Source organism: Callorhinus ursinus, unplaced genomic scaffold (assembly GCF_003265705.2).
Source record: "Callorhinus ursinus isolate GAN/ISIS: 27379988/994484 unplaced genomic scaffold, GSC_fseal_2.0 scaffold8, whole genome shotgun sequence".
Lineage (NCBI taxonomy): Eukaryota > Metazoa > Chordata > Mammalia > Carnivora > Otariidae > Callorhinus > Callorhinus ursinus.
In genome coordinates this window covers 46,942,413-46,964,567 of record NW_027397070.1, presented here as the reverse complement: position 1 = coordinate 46,964,567, position 22,155 = coordinate 46,942,413, and the positions used below count along the sequence as shown (strand labels likewise).

The window sequence follows — 22,155 nt, the reverse complement described above, 5'->3', positions numbered from 1 at the left end:
AAATATAGATGCATAGAAGAATGTCTGCTATGAAGACTGAAAGCAGTATTGCTCATTTTAACAGTGTTAATCTATGATTGATGGAATTGCTAGTCCTTTTGCCCATCTGTATTTTCTCATTTTCTACAGTGAGCATTTGTAGTTTGTGAAATTTTAAATTTTTACCAAAAAAAAAAAAAAAAACCAGAGATTGAAAGCTGTCCTTATAAGACAACTAAACTCGATATCCACTTAGGATTAGGAATGGAGGAAGTTTCAGTCTCAGCTTTGAGCAGCCTGGCCACTGGCCTCACTGTCATCACCTTCGAGCTCCCCAGCTCACTGAATAGACCGTGTAGAATACATGTGTTGGGGATAGGTGCCACACACTCCAAACTGTGTTCTTGAATTTGAGTTTCAATTCGAATTACTGTTACTCATCTGAGGAAGGGATGGCCTGCTCTTGACAGGTACAGTGAGCCGCATTGAACCCACAAATGTCATGCCCCACTAGAGGGTGCTGCTGTCACAACAGAGGGAAAGCTGTAACAAGATGGGAATTGGGGAGAAAGAAAATAAACCGCTCAAACAGAACTGATGAGATTCTTTCTCTTATACATAGGAGCTGGAAAATGCAGAATTCATCCCCATGCCTGACAGCCCATCTCCCCTAAGTGCAGCTTTTACAGAATCTAAGAAAGATACCCTGCCCTATGAAGAGCTACAAGGACTCAAAGTGGCCTCTGAAGCTCCTTTGGAACACAAGCCCCCAGTAGGAGCCTGGGTAACTGAACTTTTTGCCTTTGAGTCACAACTAAGTAGGCAGAGAGCTCTCCACACTTCTTCTGGCCTCGCCGTCTCCTCTAGCTTCCTCGGTCTCCCACTGCCCTGTATCAACTCATTATACTGTCTGTTCGGTAGTGCTTAAAGCCCTAGGCTTACCTGAGTTTGCCTTAGAAAAAAGTATTGACCCTTGCAGATTCCTGATGGGCTAACAGCTTTCTACACCAGAGGACTGTCTTTCTTTTCTCTCTGCCTCAGGAGTACCAAAATTAAAGTTCCAAAATTCAAATCCAGTTTTTTTGACACTGCTAGTGTGGGTTGGAGGCTCTCGATTTGAGTAAGAAATAATGCTTGTAGTCTAGTGAGGGAGCCACACATGTGTGCCTAACCTTGGTAGGAATCAAATTGTGGTAAATGCCTCAATCAAATGCAAACCCCAGGGGTCATCAAGCTTTTTCTATAAAGGGCCACATAGTAATTATTTTAGGCTTTATGGACCATACGGTCTCTTCTGCAACTACTCAACTTTGACATTGTTGTACAAAAGCAGCCATAGATAATACATAATGAATGAGCATGATTGTGTTCCAATAAAACTTCATTTACAAAAACAGGCAGCAGTAGGCTGGATTTGGCCAGGGGCTATCATTTGCTGACCCTTCCTATAAACAAAGTACAGTAGAAGGGAGAGAAATCCAGACTAGAAAAGATGTAATAAAACCTTTGAAACTTCAAGGTGAATGTTTTCATTCCTCTGTCAGTTAGCTTTCTTGAACTATTTTGGCAGTACTGTTTACTGAACACCTCTCAAATGTCTTCTAAAGTGTGATCCACTACATTTCATGGATATTGACCCTTTGGATCACAGTGTTCTCAACTGTGATCGGAAAGACTCGTTCCAAGCCAAATCACGCCTGCCCCCACTTCAGCATTTTCCATGGGATGATATCAGTGCACTTTAAATTCGTTTGCAGAAGTTCTCCAAAACAGACGGTTGTTCTTTTACCTTAGCCTAACAGAGGCTGAGGCACTGAGAGTTCTCTTGCCCTGTTATGTTAGAGCCAGGTGCTGTTGTAATCCCAGCGTTTTCTGCGCCTGTTGCATTGACTTTGTGTGTCTGTATGGTTTATCATGTTACTTTAAAAGTAAAATCTGATAGCATTTAGAGGAAGGTTGGGTTGGGGAGCTGTGGCATCCAGGCAGAACCGCCTGTGACCTCTTCCTCCTCTCCTTAGCCACCTCGGCTGAATTCTGCAGAGACGTGTGCTGGGAAGGTAACGCCATTAACTCCTGCCTGCGCGTGCAGCACTCTGCAGGGGGAGGTTGAGAGACTGCAGGGGCTGGTGTTGAAGTGTCTGGCTGAACAACAGAAGCTACAGCAAGAAAACCTCCAGATTTTTACTCAACTACAGAAGCTGAACAAGAAATTAGAAGGAGGGCAGCAGGTGAGAGCATTAAAAGAATAATTCAATCTCTAATTCTGTTTTGAAAAGTCACAGAAACAAAACACCAGTAGACACTAAAACAGACTTATTCCTTTGCAAGTACTTATATTTTGATGATGTAACTTTTGTAATAAATCCCAGCAGCCCTGGGCCTTGTTCAGGTGCCTGAGTTAAATTATCTTTATCACCTGACTTCCATTGTTTTTTGTTACTCTATTTTTTCTTTTACTTTTTATTACGAAAAACTAAACATTACTGTTCAGTGAATACCCATACCACCATCTAGGTTCATCAGTTGTTAACATGTTTGTTTTAAATGTGTGTGTATGTATGTTTAAAATATGTGAGGCTATATATCTGTACTTAAAATATATCTGGGTATATGTGTGTGTGTATGTGTTATTATTTTGCTAAACCATTTTCAAATAAATTATAAAAGTCATGACATAGGCCCCCTAAATAGTTTCTTACACACACCCAAAAATACATTTATTCTCCCAGATAAACACCATACTATTATAATACATAACACAGTTTATGCTAATATTACCTCAATTTTCATCCAGTATCCAGAATATTCCCAGATTTCCCACAAAAATGTCCCTTATAATTGTTTTTATCAAATCAGAATCCAATTAAGGTCCCTATACTACATTGTTATGTCTCGTTTCTTTTTATCTAGAATACTTCCCTCTACTACTATCACCTTTTTTTTTTTTTTTTTTAATTTTCATGGCACTGACTAGCTAAAGAAGCAGGGTCAGTTGTTGAACAAAATGGGCCACATTCTGGATTTGTCCTCTGTTTTCTTGGGACATTATCTAACTTGTTCTTTTGTCACCCTGTTTTTCTATAAACTGGAAGTTAGACTTAAGGCTTGATTAGATTTAAATTAAACATTTTTTGTAAAAACATTTCACAGGTGTTGCTGTTTGCATTGTTGTTTTAGAGAGAGAGAGCACAAGCAAAGGGGAAGGGGCAGAGGGAGACCGAGAGAGAGAATCTCAAGCAGACTCCGTGCTGAGTGCAGAGCCCGATGCTATGCTCGATCCCACGACCCTGAGATCACGACCTAAGCCAAAATCAAGAGTTGGACGCTTAACCAACTGAGCCACCCAGGCGTTCCATTTGCATTGTTTTTAAAAGTATTGCCATAGTATTGCTCTATTTAGAGTGAACCAGGAAAGGGAAATAAGGGTCAACCCTTGGCTTTGCCATTTCCTAGTTTTATGTGTCTGGACAAATTACTTGGTTTCTATGAGTCCTGTTTTCTTACCTAAAAGAGGAAAATAATACCATCTACCTTGAATGGTTGTTTTGGGGATTAAATGAAATCATGTCTATGAAAGTACTTTGGAAAATAATATACTCACTTGAGGTAAGCATGGGGTGATTGGCAGCTATAGCACACAGGAGGATTATTTGGCTTAGAGCTGTCTTAGTTTTAAAATTGAGAGTTCTAGGGCACCTGGGCGGCTCAGTTGGTTAAGTGTCTGCCTTCAGCTCAGGTCATGAGTCGCATGAACTTGCATCAGGTTCCCTGCTCAGTGGGGAGTCTGCTTCTCCCTCTACCCTTGCCCCCTGCTCATGATCTCTCTCTCTCTCTCTCTCTCTCTCTCTCTCTCAAATAAATAAATAAATAAAATCTTTAAGAAAATAAAATAAAACTGAGAGTTCTACATTCCAGAAAATCCTACAGTCCTGGGCAGTTGGTCATCCTACCTGCAGCAAGTGTAAAGGTGTGGACTTTACTTAAAGTAGTATTATTAAAGTATTATCTAAAGTAGTATTAGGAGCTTGTCACAGAACTGTGGCTACAGATCCTTAGAGGTCAGCATTGGAAACCTAGTCCTGAACCGCTGTGACTGGTGACAGTATTGTTTTTTGTTTGGACAGGTGGGGATGCATTCCAGAGGAACTCAGACAGCAAAGGAAGAGATGGAAATGGATCCAAAGCCTGACTTAGATTCAGATTCCTGGTGCCTCTTGGGAACAGACTCCTGTCGACCCAGCCTCTAGTCTCCTGAGCCTGTATGGCCTCCAGGAAACTGGTATCCAAAGAACTTCACAGCACACTTACTGAATGCAGAGAGCGCTTTCCTGGCTTTGTTCACTTGCAGACAAGGAGTGCAAGGCGGAGGCTCTGAAGCACTTTCCGTGTACACTTGGAGAGTGGCATTGCCTATTAGATAGGATCTAGGAGTGGTTTTGTTTTGGAGAATGGAAGGGCCCCGTGGCCCTGGCTTTGTCCTCAGTGACTGCCATAGCAACAGCAGCTCTGTACCTCATCTGGTGATCCCACCTTCGAAGAGGAGACACAATGCTCACCTTAATATTGCTGGTAGCAGCTTATATCCCATTTATCATTTCACCATTACTTGGAAGCTGCCTTGGGAATTCAGCACCACGCATTGCACCTCTGGGTGGAGAGAAAAGTGTGAAACTCGAGTGGGCTGGAACCAGGTGGGGCCCAGGCAGGGTCATCTGGAGAGTGGTGAAGGGTAGCCTTCTCTGAAGCCCTGAGTCTGAGAAAATATGTCTGGTGGAGTCGATCTAGGCCTTGTTTTCAGAAAGTTCAGTTACTTTGTGCAGCTAAATGCTTTAGGAGGAAAAGTGGGCTTAGATTGCTTTTCCTTTGAGGGTCGATTAAAATGTCTTCAGTGAGGAGGAGATAAAGAAGGCTAGGGTCCCTCCTCGTCGCACAGCTGGGGTTGCCGCCTGTGGCTGATACAGGTAGTATTTCCTAACTTTGTAAGGTACCTCGAAAAGGTGAGGTGTCTCTTAGAAAATTGAGTCATTGGGGCAATAGGAATGGCCTTAAGAGAAAACCACAAGGGGGAGAGGTTCTCCTTTAGCTGCCTCTACTTGGTATCTTAGGAAGGTCTAGAATGCCTCTGCCTTTGTGACTCTTAGGGTTCTAACTTTGACTTCAGCAACCCCAACCACTCCCTTTCCGTATGTCTAGTCAGTATATGTCCCCTTTTGGTGTTTTATGAAGCTGTATCAGTGAATCTGGATCATCTTTCCTACTTGAGTGGCCCAAAGCCAGCACCAAAACCTGGTAGTCCCTGAAGCCTAACAGAACAGGTAGAAGCTGCCAAGTGAAAGGAATTTGGCTGAGAGCTCCATTCTAATCCCATAGTCATTATTGTGTCCTCATAGACAAGGAGCAAGCTAGCTTTCCCAAAGAGAGAGTGTCCTCAAAGCTTTTGATGGTTTTTACTTAAGGATGCGAGCTTTGTGTTTTCACCTAAATGAAAGGTTCCTTTAGTATTTTGGGTCGTAGGAGTTGCCTTGATGAGTCTCACATCCTCCCTCCTTAGAAACTGCTAAATTAATTTTTGTTTCATTTTCCCCAAACCAAAAAATGAATGTTTGATATCTCTTTAATATTTTGGAAGGACCTGTGCGATGGAAATTTTGCCATTTCCCTAAAACTGGTGGGATAAAGGCTGATGCTTGGGGAAAACCCCATGGCTGGGGATGGGCAACTCTGTTCAATGGGATTTTCTTTGGTTTGATGTTCCCATTGTTTTCTCAATTCTGGGAAGCCTAGTACAATGGTACTAACATAATCACTAAAGCCTTTTCTTAAAATAAGGGAAGGGGCCAACCCCGGATTAAAGTTACAAGTTCTGGGGACTTGGGGGTTTGCTGTAAACCCCAGCAGTGGGTTTTGGTTCATCATGTAAATGCACCTTTGATTTTTTTTAAGGACTGACTGGCTTTTCACGTTCCTGTATCCCTCATACCATCTCAGCAGGCCTGAGAGGCAGGCTCAGTTTGGGTGTTAATCCTGAGTATTGCTTCTGCTGTGGAACTGAGGAACAGGGGCATGTTGCTGAGACAGGGATGGAAGTGAGCATGGAAGGGAGGAGAGAGCACTGCTCTTGTTCCGGAGGGGAGCCATTCTCTAGCAGGGGAACACTGCTCACTTTCTCTAGCATGTTCCCTCGGGAAGTCTAGTTTGCTGTTAATCTGGCTGAGAATCTGAGTTCTGTGCCTTAGAGACAATTTGCACTTTCCCAGTTGTGCCTGGGACAGCCATATGATTTTTCCCACCAAATAGCTATGCAAACAGAAACCAGTTCAAAGGTGGCAGCCATGCATTAGATAAAAATGAAAGGCAGCAGAAATGCCTTTGAATGGTTTTCTGTAGCTAATTCTCTTGAAGTTTGTCCTGCTTTTCTTTCTGCAGGACTAGGTGTTTTCAGTTTCCCAGTAGTATTGCTTTTGAGTTACAGTATAACCTGAGTTACTCCTCTGCTCTGATATTGTTGCTGAAGAACTAGCTCATTGTTAGCCAGATGTTTGAAAGGTTGAGGGTGGAGTGGTTTGGCATTTCTGTTTTAAATAAACATTTAAACTCTCAATCAGTGCTATGCCTGCGCATGGACCTTAGTCACTGGGGATGAAACACCCAGATACTAGGCCTTCGTGAATCTTTGATTCAATGAGTCTTTATCTAAATAAATAAAAGACCTTGTAACGGAAACAATGCAAGGGACATTTGCACAAATAATCTTTGCTTTTTTTCCCAGTTTTTCTTGCTAACAATAATTTCTGCTGCTACACCTTTTTCTCCCCAAACTTCTCAAATGTAGTGCTTAAAGTGCAGAGGGAGGAAGAAAATGAGCCACTGAAAGAGGAAGGAGCATTTCTTGTACTTAACCTCCTCAATCACAGTGGGCTTTTTCAAGTGATAATGTGTATCTGTGTTTACAAAACTGTTTTCCCTCAAAGAGGGTGAACTGTATTTGGTCTCCCTGGCATAGCACAGCCAAGTTATCACTTCTCTTGGCTGAGCATTTCACTAAAGTGTAAAGTAAAAGCGGCCTTAAACTCACATTTCATTTGATTTGCCATATATTTGGAAACATCCATAATAGAAAGAACAGCTCTGGAGCAAGGATGTATTATAAATAAATTCTTTCAAATGAGTATCCCTGGACCTCCAAAGAAGTATTATTCATTAGTGTCCAGCAGACTGGGCTGTCGTCAGGACTACAAAACATGTTCCTTCCTGCCACAAAACCAAAAATCATTTATTACTTCAATGATTAACTATGGAAATAAACATGCTGATCACTAAACCTCACAGACTCAGGAACATGAGAGAGAAAAACACTATATCACGTCTCTGCTACTTCCTGTATAGTCGTGAAGAATGATAAATTAATGACCAAAAGCAAATGTTGGCCAAAAGGTACCATGCTGCATTAAATACCCTGCTGTTAAGAAGTACTATTTCAGCACATCTGCATAACTTTTATATGAAGTGAGTTTCACCATGAGATTTTCTTCCCATTGCTTACTTAACCTTTTGAACTTTAAAATTTATAACATTTGCTTGTACTGAAGGTTCTTGAATAAAGTATCATACGTGAACAGTACCAAGCAGCATTATCCACTGTCATCCTCTGCTATCCAGGAAGGGACTTAGATAGAAAAACGGTTCTGACCTCTTCCCAAAGAGCAGATCAAGCTAAATTCAAAAGGCTAATAGATATTCTTAATCTAAGCAAGACCTATGCATTATTAAGATTGGAGGGAACACTGAGGCATTGACTATTGCCTTCTCCAGCAATATAAGAATGAGCAACTGCTTCCTGTGTCTACAGAAGGCATTCCCCACACATACATTTGTTCTCCCCAGAGGGCCCTGACCTGTGAACTTAATCACATCAACCAGGATCCCAAACCCAAGTGCCCGTGGGGCCAGGCAGGAAAGGTGAATAAGTGCAGCAGGCCAGGTGGGGCTGTGGTGATCGTCGAGATCAGCCTGTCTGAAGGAGCACGCGGTTGGGGCTATGCAGGGTTGCTGGCCTGGTATTTCCAGAACTTCCGGCTTTTCAAGAGATTCTCCATATCCCAGTTTTTAAATGTCAGATCTATGTCAAATTGTAGGACAAAGCAGTCCATAGGCTACCACTTCGCGGCCTTGGCCACAGCTCATTCTTGCCATCTACTGCTTTTACCATCAAGTGTGAAACTTAACAGTTTGTACTTCACTAGACTTGCCTGGGGAGTGTATATACTGGGTTAAATACGCAGTGTGTATGTGAAGTTTCAAGTGGCCAGCTAAGGCCCCACTATGTGATCCCTCCTTTTCTTTGCAACAATTAAGAAGAGCATAAAGCAATTCAATAGGTACTGTTTTTTAATTTTTTTTTCAGCCTAGAGCCCTGCAGCTTTACAGCTAAAGCCTTAAATTCGCATTTCAAATTGGTCTGATCTATTAGCCCAGCCATTCAGCAGAAGCTGCAGAGGAAATGGAACAAAAGTGAGTGGTCATTTGTTGTTAGTAGAACATGGTTTTATTGTCTGCTTAGTCACCTTGGCCCACATCAGGTTCGGTGTTTTTTCTCCAGTATTTTATTTTTTTTTAAAGATTTTTTTATGTATTTATTTGACAGAGAGAGACACAGTGAGAGAGGGAACACAAGCAGGGGGAGTGGGAGAGGGAGAAGCAGGCTTCCCCCTGAGCAGGGAGCCCGATGCGGGGCTGGATCCCAGGACCCTGGGATCATGACCTAAGCAGAAGGCAGGTGCTTAATGACTGAGCCACCCAGGCGCCCCTTCTCCAGTATTTTAAACTAACAATTTTTTTAAAAGATTTTTTAAAATTTATTTGACACAGAGAGACACAGCAAGAGAGGGAACACAAGTGGGGGAGTGGGAGAGGGAGAAGCAGGCTTTCCGCGGAGCAGGGAGCCCGATGTGGGGCTGGATCCCAGGACCCTGGGATCATGACCTGAGCCGAAGGCAGATGCTTAACGACTGAGCCACCCAGACGCCCCTTAAACTAACAATTTGAGTGATGCTCTCAGGACAATAATCCTACTGTTATTTCAGATCTGTTGTTCTATATTCATCCTATCTCAACTGATACTACCCCTGACAGGCATTACCTTATCATTTCTCCCATCTCACCAATCTAGGACTTACTCATTTTATTATTTAATTTTAAATCCCCAAACCCATTGATTGAAGGTCTAATTGTGAAGAGTACCTGCAGTATGCACAATTCTGCACAGAAAAAATTTAACAGATCCGGTATCTTTTTCATCAGAGTTTACTTTCTAAAAGAGAAGTTCACTGTGGTATAATGGGCAGGGACATGTGACATGGCAATGTCCCAGCTTGCTTTGATGGTAGATTTTACTGCCGCATTTAAAAAGCCATACACCCAACCTGATTTCAAAGCAGAATGCCAGCAATAGCTGAAACTGAAGTTTCTTCCTTCCTTCCTTTTTTTTGGGGGGGGGGGGGGGGGAGGGAACATGAAATCCTTTAGCAAAGTGCAACTACTGAGCCATACAGGATGCTCTCTCCCATCCCTACCATGTAAAGCACATAAAGATGAGGTTCCCTTTACGGCACAGTACACCACAAGGAGGGTTTAGGATATACTGGTGCCCTAACTTTACATACTGGTATTGGCTTTTGGCCAGGACCATACATCACGGAGGTCAAGGATAAATTTACATTTGCCTTACAGCAAAATCGTATTATCTTTTGTAAGAGATACCACCTCGGTGATCATGATCATCTGACACCAACTCAGTCTCATGAACCAACATCTTGCAAGAGCAAAAAGAGTTAACAAGAGCCAGGCATACATGCAGAGGCAGGGCAAGAAGGCACAGCGAACACAGGCACTTAGCACAAACCCCAAGTCAGCCTAGTGAGAAAAGAGCTTTAATGTAGGCTGCTCACTACTCCTGAGAGTCTTCACCCATCAGTTCTTAGGGCAATAACAAGGCACACCAGCCTGAGGCGGTAATTTCGTGGGAAGCTGAGGCTTCCTTTTGCCTCCCGCTGCTTAGCAATGGGTCTCTCCTCACTGATTTAAGCTCTGCAGGCAGATGTGGGAGATGTAAAAGTTTTAGTTCTGTTTTGCATCAAATTATTCTACTCCCATTTACTGCTGAAGAGAAGCAGAGCCTTCTGAGGCTTCCACTGTTGTCCGCTCAACTGTAATGCTTCCTTGGAGGTGGAGGCCGGTTCTTAATGGTCTTACACTTGGGAACGTGCCGCTCGGCCACCTTGGGAGCAAAGTGGCGGCTACAGTGAGGACACTGAATATAATCTGGATTTTCTGCAGGCAGGATGGGAGGCAAGTCTGAGGGGTTTCCACCTTTGGCAATGACCTGCTGGACCTCTCGAGCCTGACGGAGAGTACGGATGAAAGACTCATGCTTCTGTCTCCAGTTGCTCTTCTGAGGAGGTTCAGCCTGTAAGTGGGAGAAAGACTGATCATTCAACTTGGCGTTTATCACATCTCCTTCTGAGTCTTCATCAGAATGACAGTAAGGAAATGGAAAGGGTGTTCATCCATAAGATCAAAGAGAACAGGAAGGGAGCAACAGAGCTGACTTGCCAGAGTGGAGGCACTTAAAGCTAAGGGCCTGCCAAGGGGTGACAGTACTGAGAGGCTTGGTGCTTATAAGTACAGGCAATGGAGAGGGAAGAGGTGCAGGGCTGAGAATAAATTGGATCCCTGGGGCTCCTCTCCCACCTTGTATATCCAAGTGTCTGTCACTTCCCACACTCTCACAGGAGAACAGGGGTTTATTCTCTGGAGAAACTGCACCAGACAGGTTTCAGACTCAGGAAGTCCAGGCATAGTGGAGAACAGGGTAATATTGAGGCTGAAAGTTGGGATTAAGTGCAAGTATACGTGATGAATTATGGAACTGTTGGCCTCCTTCCCCCACTCAGCTCCCAGGATATCAAACACATTGGCACCCTCATAGGAGATAGGAGTTCTCTGAATGCACCAAGGAGTCGAGAGAAAAGCCATTAGATGCTGACCTTGAGTGACTCCAATGAAAAGGCTCACTATTTGATAACCCTAATGTGAAGGCCTTTAGTCAACATGCCCCACTTAACCTTAAATATGAATGGACAACCTGTGATCACCAGATATTTGAGTAAAGCTCTAACAAGAGAGAAACTATAACAGGTACATGAATTCTCTCTCTCTCTCTCTCTCTCAGGAAATGGATAAGACTTGGGGCGCCTGGGTGGCTCAGTTGGTTAAGCGACTGCCTTCGGCTCAGGTCATGATCCTGGAGTCCCGGGATCGAGTCCCACACATCGGGCTCCCTGCTCAGCAGGGGGTCTGCTTCTCCCTCTGACCCTCTTCCTTCTCGTGCTCTCTATCTCTCATTCTCTCTCTCTCAAATAAATAAATAAAATCTTTAAAAAAAAAAAAAAGGAAATGGGTAAGACAGGTAAAAGAAAACTGAAAACCAGAGAACCAGAAAGAACTATTATAAATTAAAACTATGATAGCTAAGGGGTGCCTGGGTGGCTCAGTCAGTTGAGCATCTGACTCTTGATTTCAGATCAGGCCATGATCTCGGGGTCATGGGATCGAGCCCGATGTCGGGCTCCATGTTCACTGCGGAGTATGCTTGTCCCTCTCCCTCTGCTCCTCCCCCTGATCACTTGCTCTTGCTCTTTCTCTCTCAAATAAATAAATGAAAATCTTTATTTAAAAAAAAGACCATTTAAAAAAACAGTGATAGCTAAAAATAAAAATAGAAATGTATAATGTCAAGAAAATTACTCAGAATGGGAAAAAAGATCAAGATGGAAAGTAGAAAAGATTAGGAAATTAGAAAGCCAATCCAGGAAGTCCAACACCTGACCAAAAGGAGTTCCAAAAAGCATAAAAAAAGCACACAGAAGAAATTATTAAATAAATAATACAATAAACATTCCTAGAATTAAGGTCACTGCTCTTGAAATTGAAATAGTCTACCAAGTATCCAACACAATCATTGTAAAATTTCAGAATTTCAGAATAGAGAGAGAAGCCTGTAAGCTTTCAGAAAAAGAGAAACACCAAAAGAGGTTTCATACAGTGGAGCAGGAAGCAATATGGCATCAGATTTCTCAACAGTAACACTGGATGCTAAAAGCTAGTGGGAAAACCCCTTAAAAGGTCTAACAGAAAATCATTTTCTACCTAGAATTCTATACCTGGTCAAATCATCCATCAAATATAAAGCTATTGTATAGATATTTTCATTCATTCTGAGACCAAAAAAAAAAAAAAATGCTTCCCATGCATGTTTCTTGAAAGCTTCAGCAAAGCAAGAAATAAAACAAGAAAAAGGAAGACCTAAGAAGGTGGAAACAGGACCCAAGACAGAAGAGAAGCAAAAAGAAGTCCCGAAACAATAGGTCTGCACCAGGCCTACAGAATAACCAGTCCAGACTGGTGCAGGAGGAAAAAGGAGTGATGGGAGGGAAGTTTCTAGAATAAGAAAAAAAAAAAATCAATGGATTAGGTGTTTGAGCATTTACAAAAATGCTAATAGGTGCCTGACATCAGATGGATCATTTAGGAAAAAAAAATTATAATAAAAAATTATTTAAAAAAGATTAGAGTAGGAAACCAAGCAAATGAAAACATGCGTCAGCTATTAATTCCAGGGACATGTGTTCACTCATCAGTGAACAAAATTTACATGGTTATTATAATGTAAAAGCTGACTACTGGTTTAACCCAAAATTGTGATTCCACTACAATGGAAGGAGAAGGAAGGAGAAAAGTAAAAGGAGAGGAGATGTGAAAGAGAGCTTAACCCGAAGCATTCATATCAGGAAGTCAACAGATAATGTAAAAAACTGATTAATCAAGAAAATAAGCATATTATTGAGAAATATGAAAACACATACCAGAAAACACATACCTATCAGGACTGAAGACTGCCACTGGGGGCCAGATTAGGATGGAAAAGGATAAGGCAGGATCCTGCTTGTTGCCTTATAGGTCACTTAGTACATGATTTTTTAAATGTATTCAAATATTATTTAAATTAATATAAAATTAATTTTAAAAAGAAAAAAGGCAAGTAGCTGTTTGGTGATCTGATATCATTAATGGTGAATGACAGGAAGAGATACTATCAAAGCAAAAGGATCCTCCAGGAGAGAGTGTTACTGAAACAGACAAGAAGGCAAGAGAATTTGTGTGTTAGAGACGGTATCCAGGAACTTTTTTTTTTAAGATTTTTTATTTATTTATTAGAGAGAGAGAGAATGGTAGAGAGAGCATGAGAGGGAAGGAGGTCAGAGGGAGAGGCAGACTTCCTGCTGAGCAGGGAGCCCGATGTGGGACTCGATCCTGGGACTCCAGGGTCATGACCTGAGCTGAAGGCAGTCGCTTAACCAACTGAGCCACCCAGGCACCCGGTATCCAGGAACTTTTTAAAAGAATTAGGGGATAAATACCCAGTAGTGCAATTGCTGGGTCACAGGGTAGCTCTATTTTTAAATTTTTGAGGAACCTCCACACTGTTTTCCGAAGTGTCTGTACCAACTTGCATTCCCACCAACAGTGTAAGAGGGTTCCCCTTTCTCCACAACCTCTCCAACATTTGTTGTTTCTTTCCCTGTCCATTTTTGCCATTCTAACTGGTATAAGGTGGTATCTCAATGTGGTTTTGATTTGAATTTCCCTGATGGCTAATGATGATGAACTTTTTGTCATGTGTCTGTTAGCCATTTGTATGTCTTCTTCAGAGAAGTGTCTTTTCATATCTTCTGCCCACTTTTTGACTTATTTGTTTTTTGGGTGTTGAGTTTGAGAAGTTCTTTATAGATCTTGGATACCAGCCCTTTATCTGTAGTGTCATGTGCAAATACCTTCTCCTATTCTGTGGGTTGCCTCTTTGTTTTGTTGACTGTTTCCTTTGCTGTGCAGATCTTGATGAAGTCCCAAAAGTTCATTTTTGCTTTTTTTTCACTAGCTTTTGGAGATGTATCTTGAAAGAAGTTGCTGTGGGCGATGTCAAAGAGGTTACTGCCTATGTTCTCCTCTAGGATTTTGATGGATTCCTGTCTCACATTGAGGTCTTTCATCCACTTTGAGTTTATCTTTGTGAATGGTGTTAGAGAAAAGAAGGGCCATATGCACCCCAGTGTTCATAGCAGCAGTGTCCGCAATAGCCAAACTGTGGAAAGAGCCAAGATGCCCTTCAACAGACGAATGGATAAAGAAGATGTGGTCCATATATACAATGGAATATTACTCAGCCATCAGAAAGGATGAATACCCAACTTTTACATCAACATGGATGGGACCGGAGGAGATTATGCTAAGTGAAATAAGTCAAGCAGAGAAAGTCAATTATCATATGGTTTCACTTATTTGTGGAACATAAGGAATAGCAGGGAGGACATGAGGAGAAGGAAGGGAAAGACGAAGGGGGGGTGGGAATTGGAGGGAGAGATGAACCATGAGAGACTATGGACTCTGAGAAACAAACAGGGTTTTAGAGGGGAGGGGGCGGGGGGATTGGTTAGCCTGGTGATGGGTATTAAGGAGGGCACGTACTGCACGGAGCACTGGGGGTTATACGAAAACAATGGATCGTGGATCACCACATCAAAAACTAATGATGTATTGTATGGTGACTAACATAACATCATAAAATTAAAAAAAAAAGAATTAGGAGAAAATTCCTCAAGTATATGATAGTTGGGGCGCCTGGGTGGCTTAGTTGTTAAGCATCTGCCTTCGGCTCAGGTCATGATCCCAGGATCCAGGGATCAAGCCCCGAGTTGGACTTCCTGCTCGGCGGGGAGCCTGCTTCTCCCTCTCCCACTCCCCCTGCTTGTGTTCCCTCTCTCACTGTGTCTCTGTCAAATAAATAAAATCTTTAAAAAAAAAAAAGAAAAACTCCAACTTATCTTTAAAAAAAAAGTATGATAGTTCATCATTTTGAATGAACTATTAATTCATCATATTGAAATTTTATTCAATTAACACTTATTAATCACAAAGCACAAAGATGTGGTCTCTGTGCTCAAATGAGACCAGAGCTAGGAGTCTGCTGGAAGCTATGTGAAAATTAAAGGATAGAAGGAAAGTCACCTGTTCTTGTGAGTACACTAGAGGAATAACAGGGAGACACAACCACTTGGCTTCCAAAGACACAAAGCTTTGGAATAAGACTTAGAACATTCCAAGGAGGGGAGTGCGTCTCAATCCAGGTCCTTTCTGCTTCAGTGTCCTCAATGCATGATATTCCCCCCCAAAACTAGTTTCCACAAAGCTCGGGTGTCTGATCTCAGAAATCCAATTCCTTTGCTTCACTGCTACTGCATTTAGGAATTTAAGAAACAGAAGTTTCTTTCAGGTGCCTGCCAGAAACAACCACTATAGTAGGATAGAGAAGACCCCAGTGTATTATTGGGTTGACCAGAAAGAAAACAGGAAAGAACAGGAACCAGTGATCGTATCATTATCTGCAAGAGCAAAATGTTGAATTCTTGTTGGAAACGACTTCAGGTAGATTATTTCTGAACACAGAAGGGACTTTTTTGTGGTTATCTTCCAAACTGTACTGAAAGAAATAACTGCAATTGACTTCTCCTAACAGCCACCACATAAATTTGAGTTTTTAAAGGCCCCAGCAGTACGCCCATAAACTGTAAAGTGCTTAGCGGACAAGAGGTGCTAGTGCACATAGGGACGATTGGAAAGAAATGAAAACAGAATATGCTCTCATATTTTGTTAGAAAATTAGAGTTGGATGGGACTTTGAGATCATGTGATCTAGGCTTTCCCAAACTTTGGTCATTTGCATACCACTTTCACTTTATCCCCCTAACCATAAATTACTTAATATTTTTCTTTAAGTTCATGATTCCTAAAAACCATGGGCTTCATATCTTGTTATATTTTTCTAATATACACTAAAACTACTAAAATAAAAAATATTTGCCAGCATACCGCACTTTGAGAAACACTCATATACAAGCCAAGGGGCATAACGTTGACAGGGTGGTAGACTTATTCATGAGACAATTTCCAGATCTGACTGTCCAAATATGCCTGTGAAGTACCCCTAAACTTACCATGCAAGTATCTCACAGTCTTTTTACAACCTAGTTTTTCTGCAACTGGAATGTTAACCAAAAATAGTATCCTTTACCTTTAAGGTGTTTACACTCTAAATGGGGAGAAAAAGGATTGCAAACTTAATTGTGTTTCATGTATTTACTAAGAAGGTATATCAGAATTGAGCTAATCTTGAAAAAGTAGATACAGTTATAGGAGTTGTAACAAATCCTAATCTTGGGAGGTGGCAGAGTATATTGCAAAGAGCAAGGAACTCTCTCCCAGGGGTACAGTGCTGCATCATTTTTTTCTTTATATTTTTCAAATCTTTTTAATTTTCTACAGTAAACATTTATTACTTTTATAATCAATAGGACATATATTTTTTAAGTCTAGATTTTGCAGTCATTCTGACCCAGATTTATATGCTGACTCTGCCATTTATTATTATTTTTTTTAAAGATTTACTTATTTCAGAGAGAGAGAGTACACAAGCAGAGTGAGGGGCAGAGGGAAAGAGAATCCTTCAACAAATTCCCCACTGAGCACAGAGCCTAATGTAGGCCTGGGGCCCGATGCGGGAGCCCAATGTGGGGCTCGTGGGGCTCGATCCCACGACCCTAAGATCATGACCTGAGCCAACATCAAGAGTCAGATGCTTAACCAACACTTAACTGACTGAGCCACCCAGGCGCCCCATATGTGCTGACTCTGCCATTTAAAGCTGTTTGTGATCTTAAGCAAGTTAAACTCCCTGAGACTTAATTTTTGAATTGATTAAATAAGAGACAATGAAACCCTCACAGGGTTGTGGTGAAGATCTTATGAAAAGCTCCCATCACAGTGACTGGCACACAGTTGTAATCAATAAATGTTAATTCTCACTTTCTCCCTATATGACACATGAATTTTTTCTAAAGAAAACTGATATAACATCCCCTTTACAATGATCCCCACTCAAAGTCAAATCCACAAGGCCCTTGCCTTTTTACCTTGACTGAGGCTGGTCCCTTCCAGTTCAAGTACTGCTCGAGTTCTGTGCCCTTGGCCCGGGCCCTGGAGGAGTCAAACACTTTCCTCTTGGAACCCTGCATCCTGCAGCAGACGTTGGAGTGTCTCTCCAGCCTGAGCAACAGAAACTTGCGTCCACAGTGGCTACATTCACCAAGTTCGGGCTCTTCGATGGAACAGCTGGAAACCGAGGAGTCTGGTACCCTAGACAAACTAGGATTGCTGGTGGCTCCCCATAAAGCATGGCCAGGCCCCTCTGAAGACTGAGGACACTCCTCTGATGGCTCTGAGACTAGGTCTGGGATTTTGTTATTGCTTGCCACCAGTCTTTCCCTTTTGAGCTTCTGTATTCCATAATCAGAGAGCTGAAATGGACTAGAATTTTCTCGAGACCATCCCCAAGTTTCATCCTCCCCCCTGTCTCTACTGAAGACCTCCTCAGACCCAAATTCTGGGGAGAAGGTAGGTTTGTATGTGGTGTTGCTATTACCTTTACCTCTCCTCCTGGGGAGTGTCATTCTCTGTAGCTCTCTTTTTTCATTTTCCTTAGCCTGTTCCTTTTCTTTCTGGATCCTTCTGAGTTCCTCCTCTGTCTTCTTCAGCTTTTCCCTTAGAAGGGTCTCTTTTCTTCGGATTTCCTCCTGTAAGCTCTCCCCTGCAGCTTCTAGTCTTTGGATCTGCACCCATTCAGTCCTGTTAGGGTTTGCCATGGCCCTCTCCTCCTGTGTGGCGACAACAGCACGAACCACAGATGAATTCACCCAGTTCCTTGAATCAAAACTGCTGTATGGAAACTCTCTTGGTTCAGGGGGTCTTGGAGAGACATTCTGGTCCCCATCAATGCCAGCCTCACCTGTACTATGAGATTTCCTATGGAACACAGGTTTCAGGGGGTATGCCCGGTCTACCCCAACTCGCTTCTTTGTGAAGGGGATGAATTCCTGATTATTTGCTTTGGAATACCGGGACTGAGGACTTGATGAGTGAAACAAACCCTTTGCTTGGCCCTGGGGATTGCTTCTTGAATCTTGCTGGCTGATTCCAACACAGTGGGGATAGGAGTAGTTCTGGGCTTTTGTGCAGGTGTTCCACTTGGAGTGAGTGTAGAGATTATCCAGTGTCAGCTCTTTGTTGCTCAAAAGCTTCTGCTGGAAATTGTTCCTCAGATGCCCCATGGAGGACCGCTGAGAAGAGTCACCTTTTTCACAGGGCTTTTGTTTAGCTGAGAGGAGCCCTGGAGCTTCTGTTTTATTATATGGAAGCATAACGCCCACAGGCAGAGGTGGTGCCAACTGGAGGCCAGCCATTCAGGGACTGGACTGAAGCCTAGAGGAGATTTAAACCAGACATATGTGAGGAGTTTGTCTGAGGTTCCCCCGCACTGCTAAAGTAAAACTGTTTCTACATTTGTCCTACCTACATATTCTCTTGAATTTTTTAGGGACAGTGGTGCTGGGTCTGCCAGAGCTTTCCTTCAATAAGCATTTGGTGAATGCTCATTATTTCCTGTGGGTGCTTATTAGGTCCTCAGGACAGAAAAACGAGTGTGACGCGGGTGTTCCTGCCACCTAGCTTTATTCCAGTACCAGTCTCTGCCAGACACGTAGACTCCCTAGTTGGGGGAAAGATTTACTGGAAAGAGCTACTGGATCGAAAGTCAGATTTTAGGCCTGTGACACCGGACAAGCAACTTTCCCTTCCTGGCTGGTTTCTTCACCCGTAAACTGAAGTTTCGCTCAGAGTTACATGACTGGCATTTAGGGACCTTAGGACTCTGAGTCCAGCCCTATCGGTTCACAGGTGAGCAAACTGCGGCCCACAGGTAAGTGACTGGCACCAAGAGCTCTCCAGCTTCCCTCCTGCTGGAACCGTGCTTGACTCCAAAGAACACAGAGGCCGCTCATGGCCTGCAGCAGGTGCCTGGCTGTCAAACCCTTACCCAAGAAGTCCCCGCGGCGCGGACAGCGAAAGGTCTGTAACCTGAGAGCTGGAGGCCACCTGACCTGGCCGCCGCAGCTTCTAGAATCGGAACGCTGAAGTCACGCACTGTCCCACAGGGTCAGCCGGGGCGCCCCCACTGGGGACTCCGCTTTGGGAACAAACCCTCGCTCTTCTGTCCATTGGGGCCCTTGGGAAGTCGAGGTGCTGACCCCATGTCTGCCCCCCCCCCCCCCCCCCGCGTACCTGAGGCTCTGGCGGACGGTTTCTGCTCAGGGAAAACCCCAGGACTTAGTTTTCCAGACCAGACCCCCCACCGCAACGATCGCCGCGCAGGCGCTCTCTGCGCGCCTCTGTTTTTCTCGTTGCCTGGAGACGGAGCGCGTGCGCGCCCAGTCCCTCCTTTAGCCCCCAACACCGCCCGGAGGTGCGCGCAGGCGCAGCCCGCACGCGGTCCGGAGACGCCCGCAGTTTGAGCGTCACTTGACCCGGTGTCCCGCCAACTCTGCGGCTTGGTCCCGCCCTGCCCTTGGGGAACGTAGGAGGGGTTGGGAGAGGCTTTATGGGGCTCCATCAAAGAGCTTGTATTTTTCTGAGAACGATGCTCCCAGACCTTGGGGTGTGCCCTTCTCTGGCAGAAGACGGCGCCCCTAGATGTGCCTTGGAGTCATCCTGCCGCAGGATTCCGGTGTCCGCCCACTTAGCAGGAGTGGGCCTGCTGATAGCCTTTCTTAGCACGCTCGACTGCTTTGTACGGGCCCCAGGTATGGCTGTCCTTCCGTGCTTTTCCTAGCCAATAGTTTGGAGCTTGCGGTCAAATTTTAGCAACTTGGCTAGGTTTTGCTACTCAGTATCTTTCCGAGGTAGTTTTTGTAGCCAATGTAATTATTTTGATACAATGTTTTACTCTCACGTGGTAACTCTGGCCGTCTCTTCGTGGGGCCCAAGAGTGACTCAGCCAAGTGTAATGATAATAAAGTTAACTACCAGATTGAAAATAATCAGTATAACCTGGTTTTCAACACTAAATAATATTCTATAACTTGTTAACATTAGAAGAGAGTTTGTCTTCGTGCTTTAGTTCGTTTGTGTAAGCTGTTTGGAACAGGCAGTTTACTTTTTTCCTGTAACTACTCAGAAGATTGATGTACATGGGAAATAAAGTGGACAGCAGTAGTCAGTGTTAATGCTTCAACATGTCATTATTACAGTTTTACATGTGACAGAGAAATTCCTTGGTGGGCCCTCCAGGGCAGTCCTTTTATTCTTTGCTTTCTTTCCTAGCTGACTCCATTGCCTTCTCTATATACGCAGTTTCAGACATTTCCCCCTACTCTCAAGGTCCTAATTATTTCAGCATCTGGCCTGCCTGCCATCAACTCCTGCAGCTCCTCTCCAGTCTGGCTGAATTTCCCAGAATGCCTCCCTCCATCTTGAATTCCTTCCTTCTTGTGTCTGAGGAAAAAGAATCTTCCTCTTTCCGTGAGTTCTGTTGAATTAGTCCCTTTCCTTACCCTCCAGGAATTGACCCCATCACTTTATCCCTCCATCTTGTTCACTTCAAGTTGTATCTATCCACACACCCCTTCTCTTTGGTTTTAAAATGTTTCTAACTTTCCCCTGCAAAACAAACATTTCCTGTGACCTGCTGCCTCTCATCTTAAGGTCCCATTTATTTCTCCTCTTCTCCACAAGCCTTCTTAATAGACAGCTGTGCATTTGGGGTCCCCATTCCCTCCTCGGCTCCTCAGTGTCCAGTCTCTGTGGTCTGGCTCCCACCTTTTCCATTTTATTTAACTGCCAGGCTGTTGATGACTTCCCAATGGCCAAAGACAAAAGCTGCTATTTCTTTAGCCTACTCATATGCCATCATTGATTTTTCACTCCCTCGGAACTCTCTTCTAACTTGCTCCTGTGCCTTCTTGGTTTCTTCTTTCACATTTTTGCTCCATCTTCTTCCAGGTCTCAGGCATTTATGTCTTTTCCTCACCTGCCCACCAAATTTAGGTGTTCTCCAAAGCCCTCTTATTTCTCATATACACACAGTCCCAGACATTCTCTTCCTTAATGATTTCAACCAAATGCTGAAATTTCAGGTCTCTCCTATGTTTAAATGATACTCAGAGCTCTCTCCTTAGTTACAGACTCAAATTTCTAGCTGCCCATTTAGCACCTCCACATGAATGTTCCTCAGGAACCTCAAACTCAATATGACAGAAAACAAACTCATGATCATCTCCCCATTTCCCCATCTACATGTCCAGTGTTCTCGTTTAAAAAAAAAAGATATTTATTTGTGTATTTGAGAGAGAGAGCACAAGTGGGTGGAGGGGCAAAGGCAGAGGGAGAAACAGACTCCCCGCTGAGCAGGGAGTCCGATGTGGGGCTCAGGGCTTTATCCCAGGACCCTGGAATCATGACCTGAGCCAAAGGCATATGCCCAACCAACTGAGCCACCCAGGTGCCCCTTGTCCGGTGTTCTCTTTTGTGCTGAAAGCATCAGTCATCTTGCACTACTCCCTCTCTTTGTCACCCCTTCTGTCCAATTAGTCAGCAGGCTCTGTTTAATGTACTTTGCAATGTCTCATATATAACTGTTCTTGTGCATTTCTACTGCCCTAGGTGAGTTCTTCCTCACTTTTCTTTTGGGACAGCATCACTCTCCTAACTGCTATTCTCGCCTTCAACATCTGCTCCCCAAGCTCATTTTTTACGCTGCTGCCAGAGTGATTATCTTAAATACCTCTGACCCCATCATTCTCCTACTCAGTGGCTTCTTCTTTGCCTATACCTTCTTTACTTGTACCTTCCAAGTTGAAACACATAATTTAACATGGTGTTTCAATCTGCCAGATTAGGTCCAGCCTACCTTTCCAGCCCCGCCTCCCCAGAGTCTAGTCCAGTGGATATCAACCCTAGCTGAGCTTTAGGACTCCCTGGAAAGCAACTTCTGGGGGTGAGACATGGGTATTGGTATTTTTAAAAGCTTCTAATGTGCAGCCGGGATTGAGAACCCCTGGTCTAGCCACATCTGATTACTTGCACTTCCTCTCCCTTTCTTTCTCTCTCTCTTTTTTCTTTTCTTTTCCTTCCTTCCTTCCTTCCTTCCTTCCTTCCTTCCTTCCTTCCTTCCTT

General features: G+C 43.5%; 3 protein-coding genes across 3 annotated transcripts in view; 2 read left to right on the top strand and 1 right to left on the bottom strand.

Annotated features, from left to right (window-relative positions):
* NEK9 (NIMA related kinase 9) overlaps nucleotides 1-6,729 on the top strand; it is a 36,291-nt gene extending 29,562 nt beyond the window's left edge. Inside the window, exons 20-22 of the mRNA XM_025869630.2 lie at nucleotides 602-763; nucleotides 1,998-2,207; nucleotides 4,104-6,729. Of these exons, the coding sequence (XP_025725415.1) occupies nucleotides 602-763; nucleotides 1,998-2,207; nucleotides 4,104-4,226 (495 nt within the window). The 3' untranslated portion in view covers nucleotides 4,227-6,729. The remainder of the gene's footprint in view (nucleotides 1-601; nucleotides 764-1,997; nucleotides 2,208-4,103) is intronic.
* A 3,451-nt stretch (nucleotides 6,730-10,180) lies between these two features.
* On the bottom strand, nucleotides 10,181-19,318 carry ZC2HC1C (zinc finger C2HC-type containing 1C). Its single transcript, XM_025869632.2, has 3 exons — nucleotides 19,267-19,318; nucleotides 17,064-18,408; nucleotides 10,181-10,444 (listed from the first exon to the last, which is right to left on the bottom strand). Exons 2-3 carry the CDS (start codon nucleotides 18,387-18,389, stop codon nucleotides 10,181-10,183), a joined length of 1,590 nt encoding a protein of 529 aa, XP_025725417.1. The 5' UTR covers nucleotides 18,390-18,408; nucleotides 19,267-19,318.
* A 155-nt stretch (nucleotides 19,319-19,473) lies between these two features.
* ACYP1 (acylphosphatase 1) overlaps nucleotides 19,474-22,155 on the top strand; it is a 14,558-nt gene continuing 11,876 nt past the window's right edge. Inside the window, exon 1 of the mRNA XM_073895587.1 lies at nucleotides 19,474-19,784. Coding sequence (XP_073751688.1) covers nucleotides 19,583-19,784 — 202 coding nt within the window. The 5' untranslated portion in view covers nucleotides 19,474-19,582. The remainder of the gene's footprint in view (nucleotides 19,785-22,155) is intronic.

Bases quoted from the DNA above. Each gene is read 5' to 3' on its own strand.
- ZC2HC1C (XM_025869632.2), bottom strand. From the start codon at position 18,389: ATGGCTGGCCTCCAGTTGGCACCACCTCTGCCTGTGGGCGTTATGCTT. The intron at 10,445-17,063 runs GTAAAAAGGCAA...TCCCACTTACAG, and splicing joins AGGGACCAGCCTCAGTCAAG to GCTGAACCTCCTCAGAAGAG.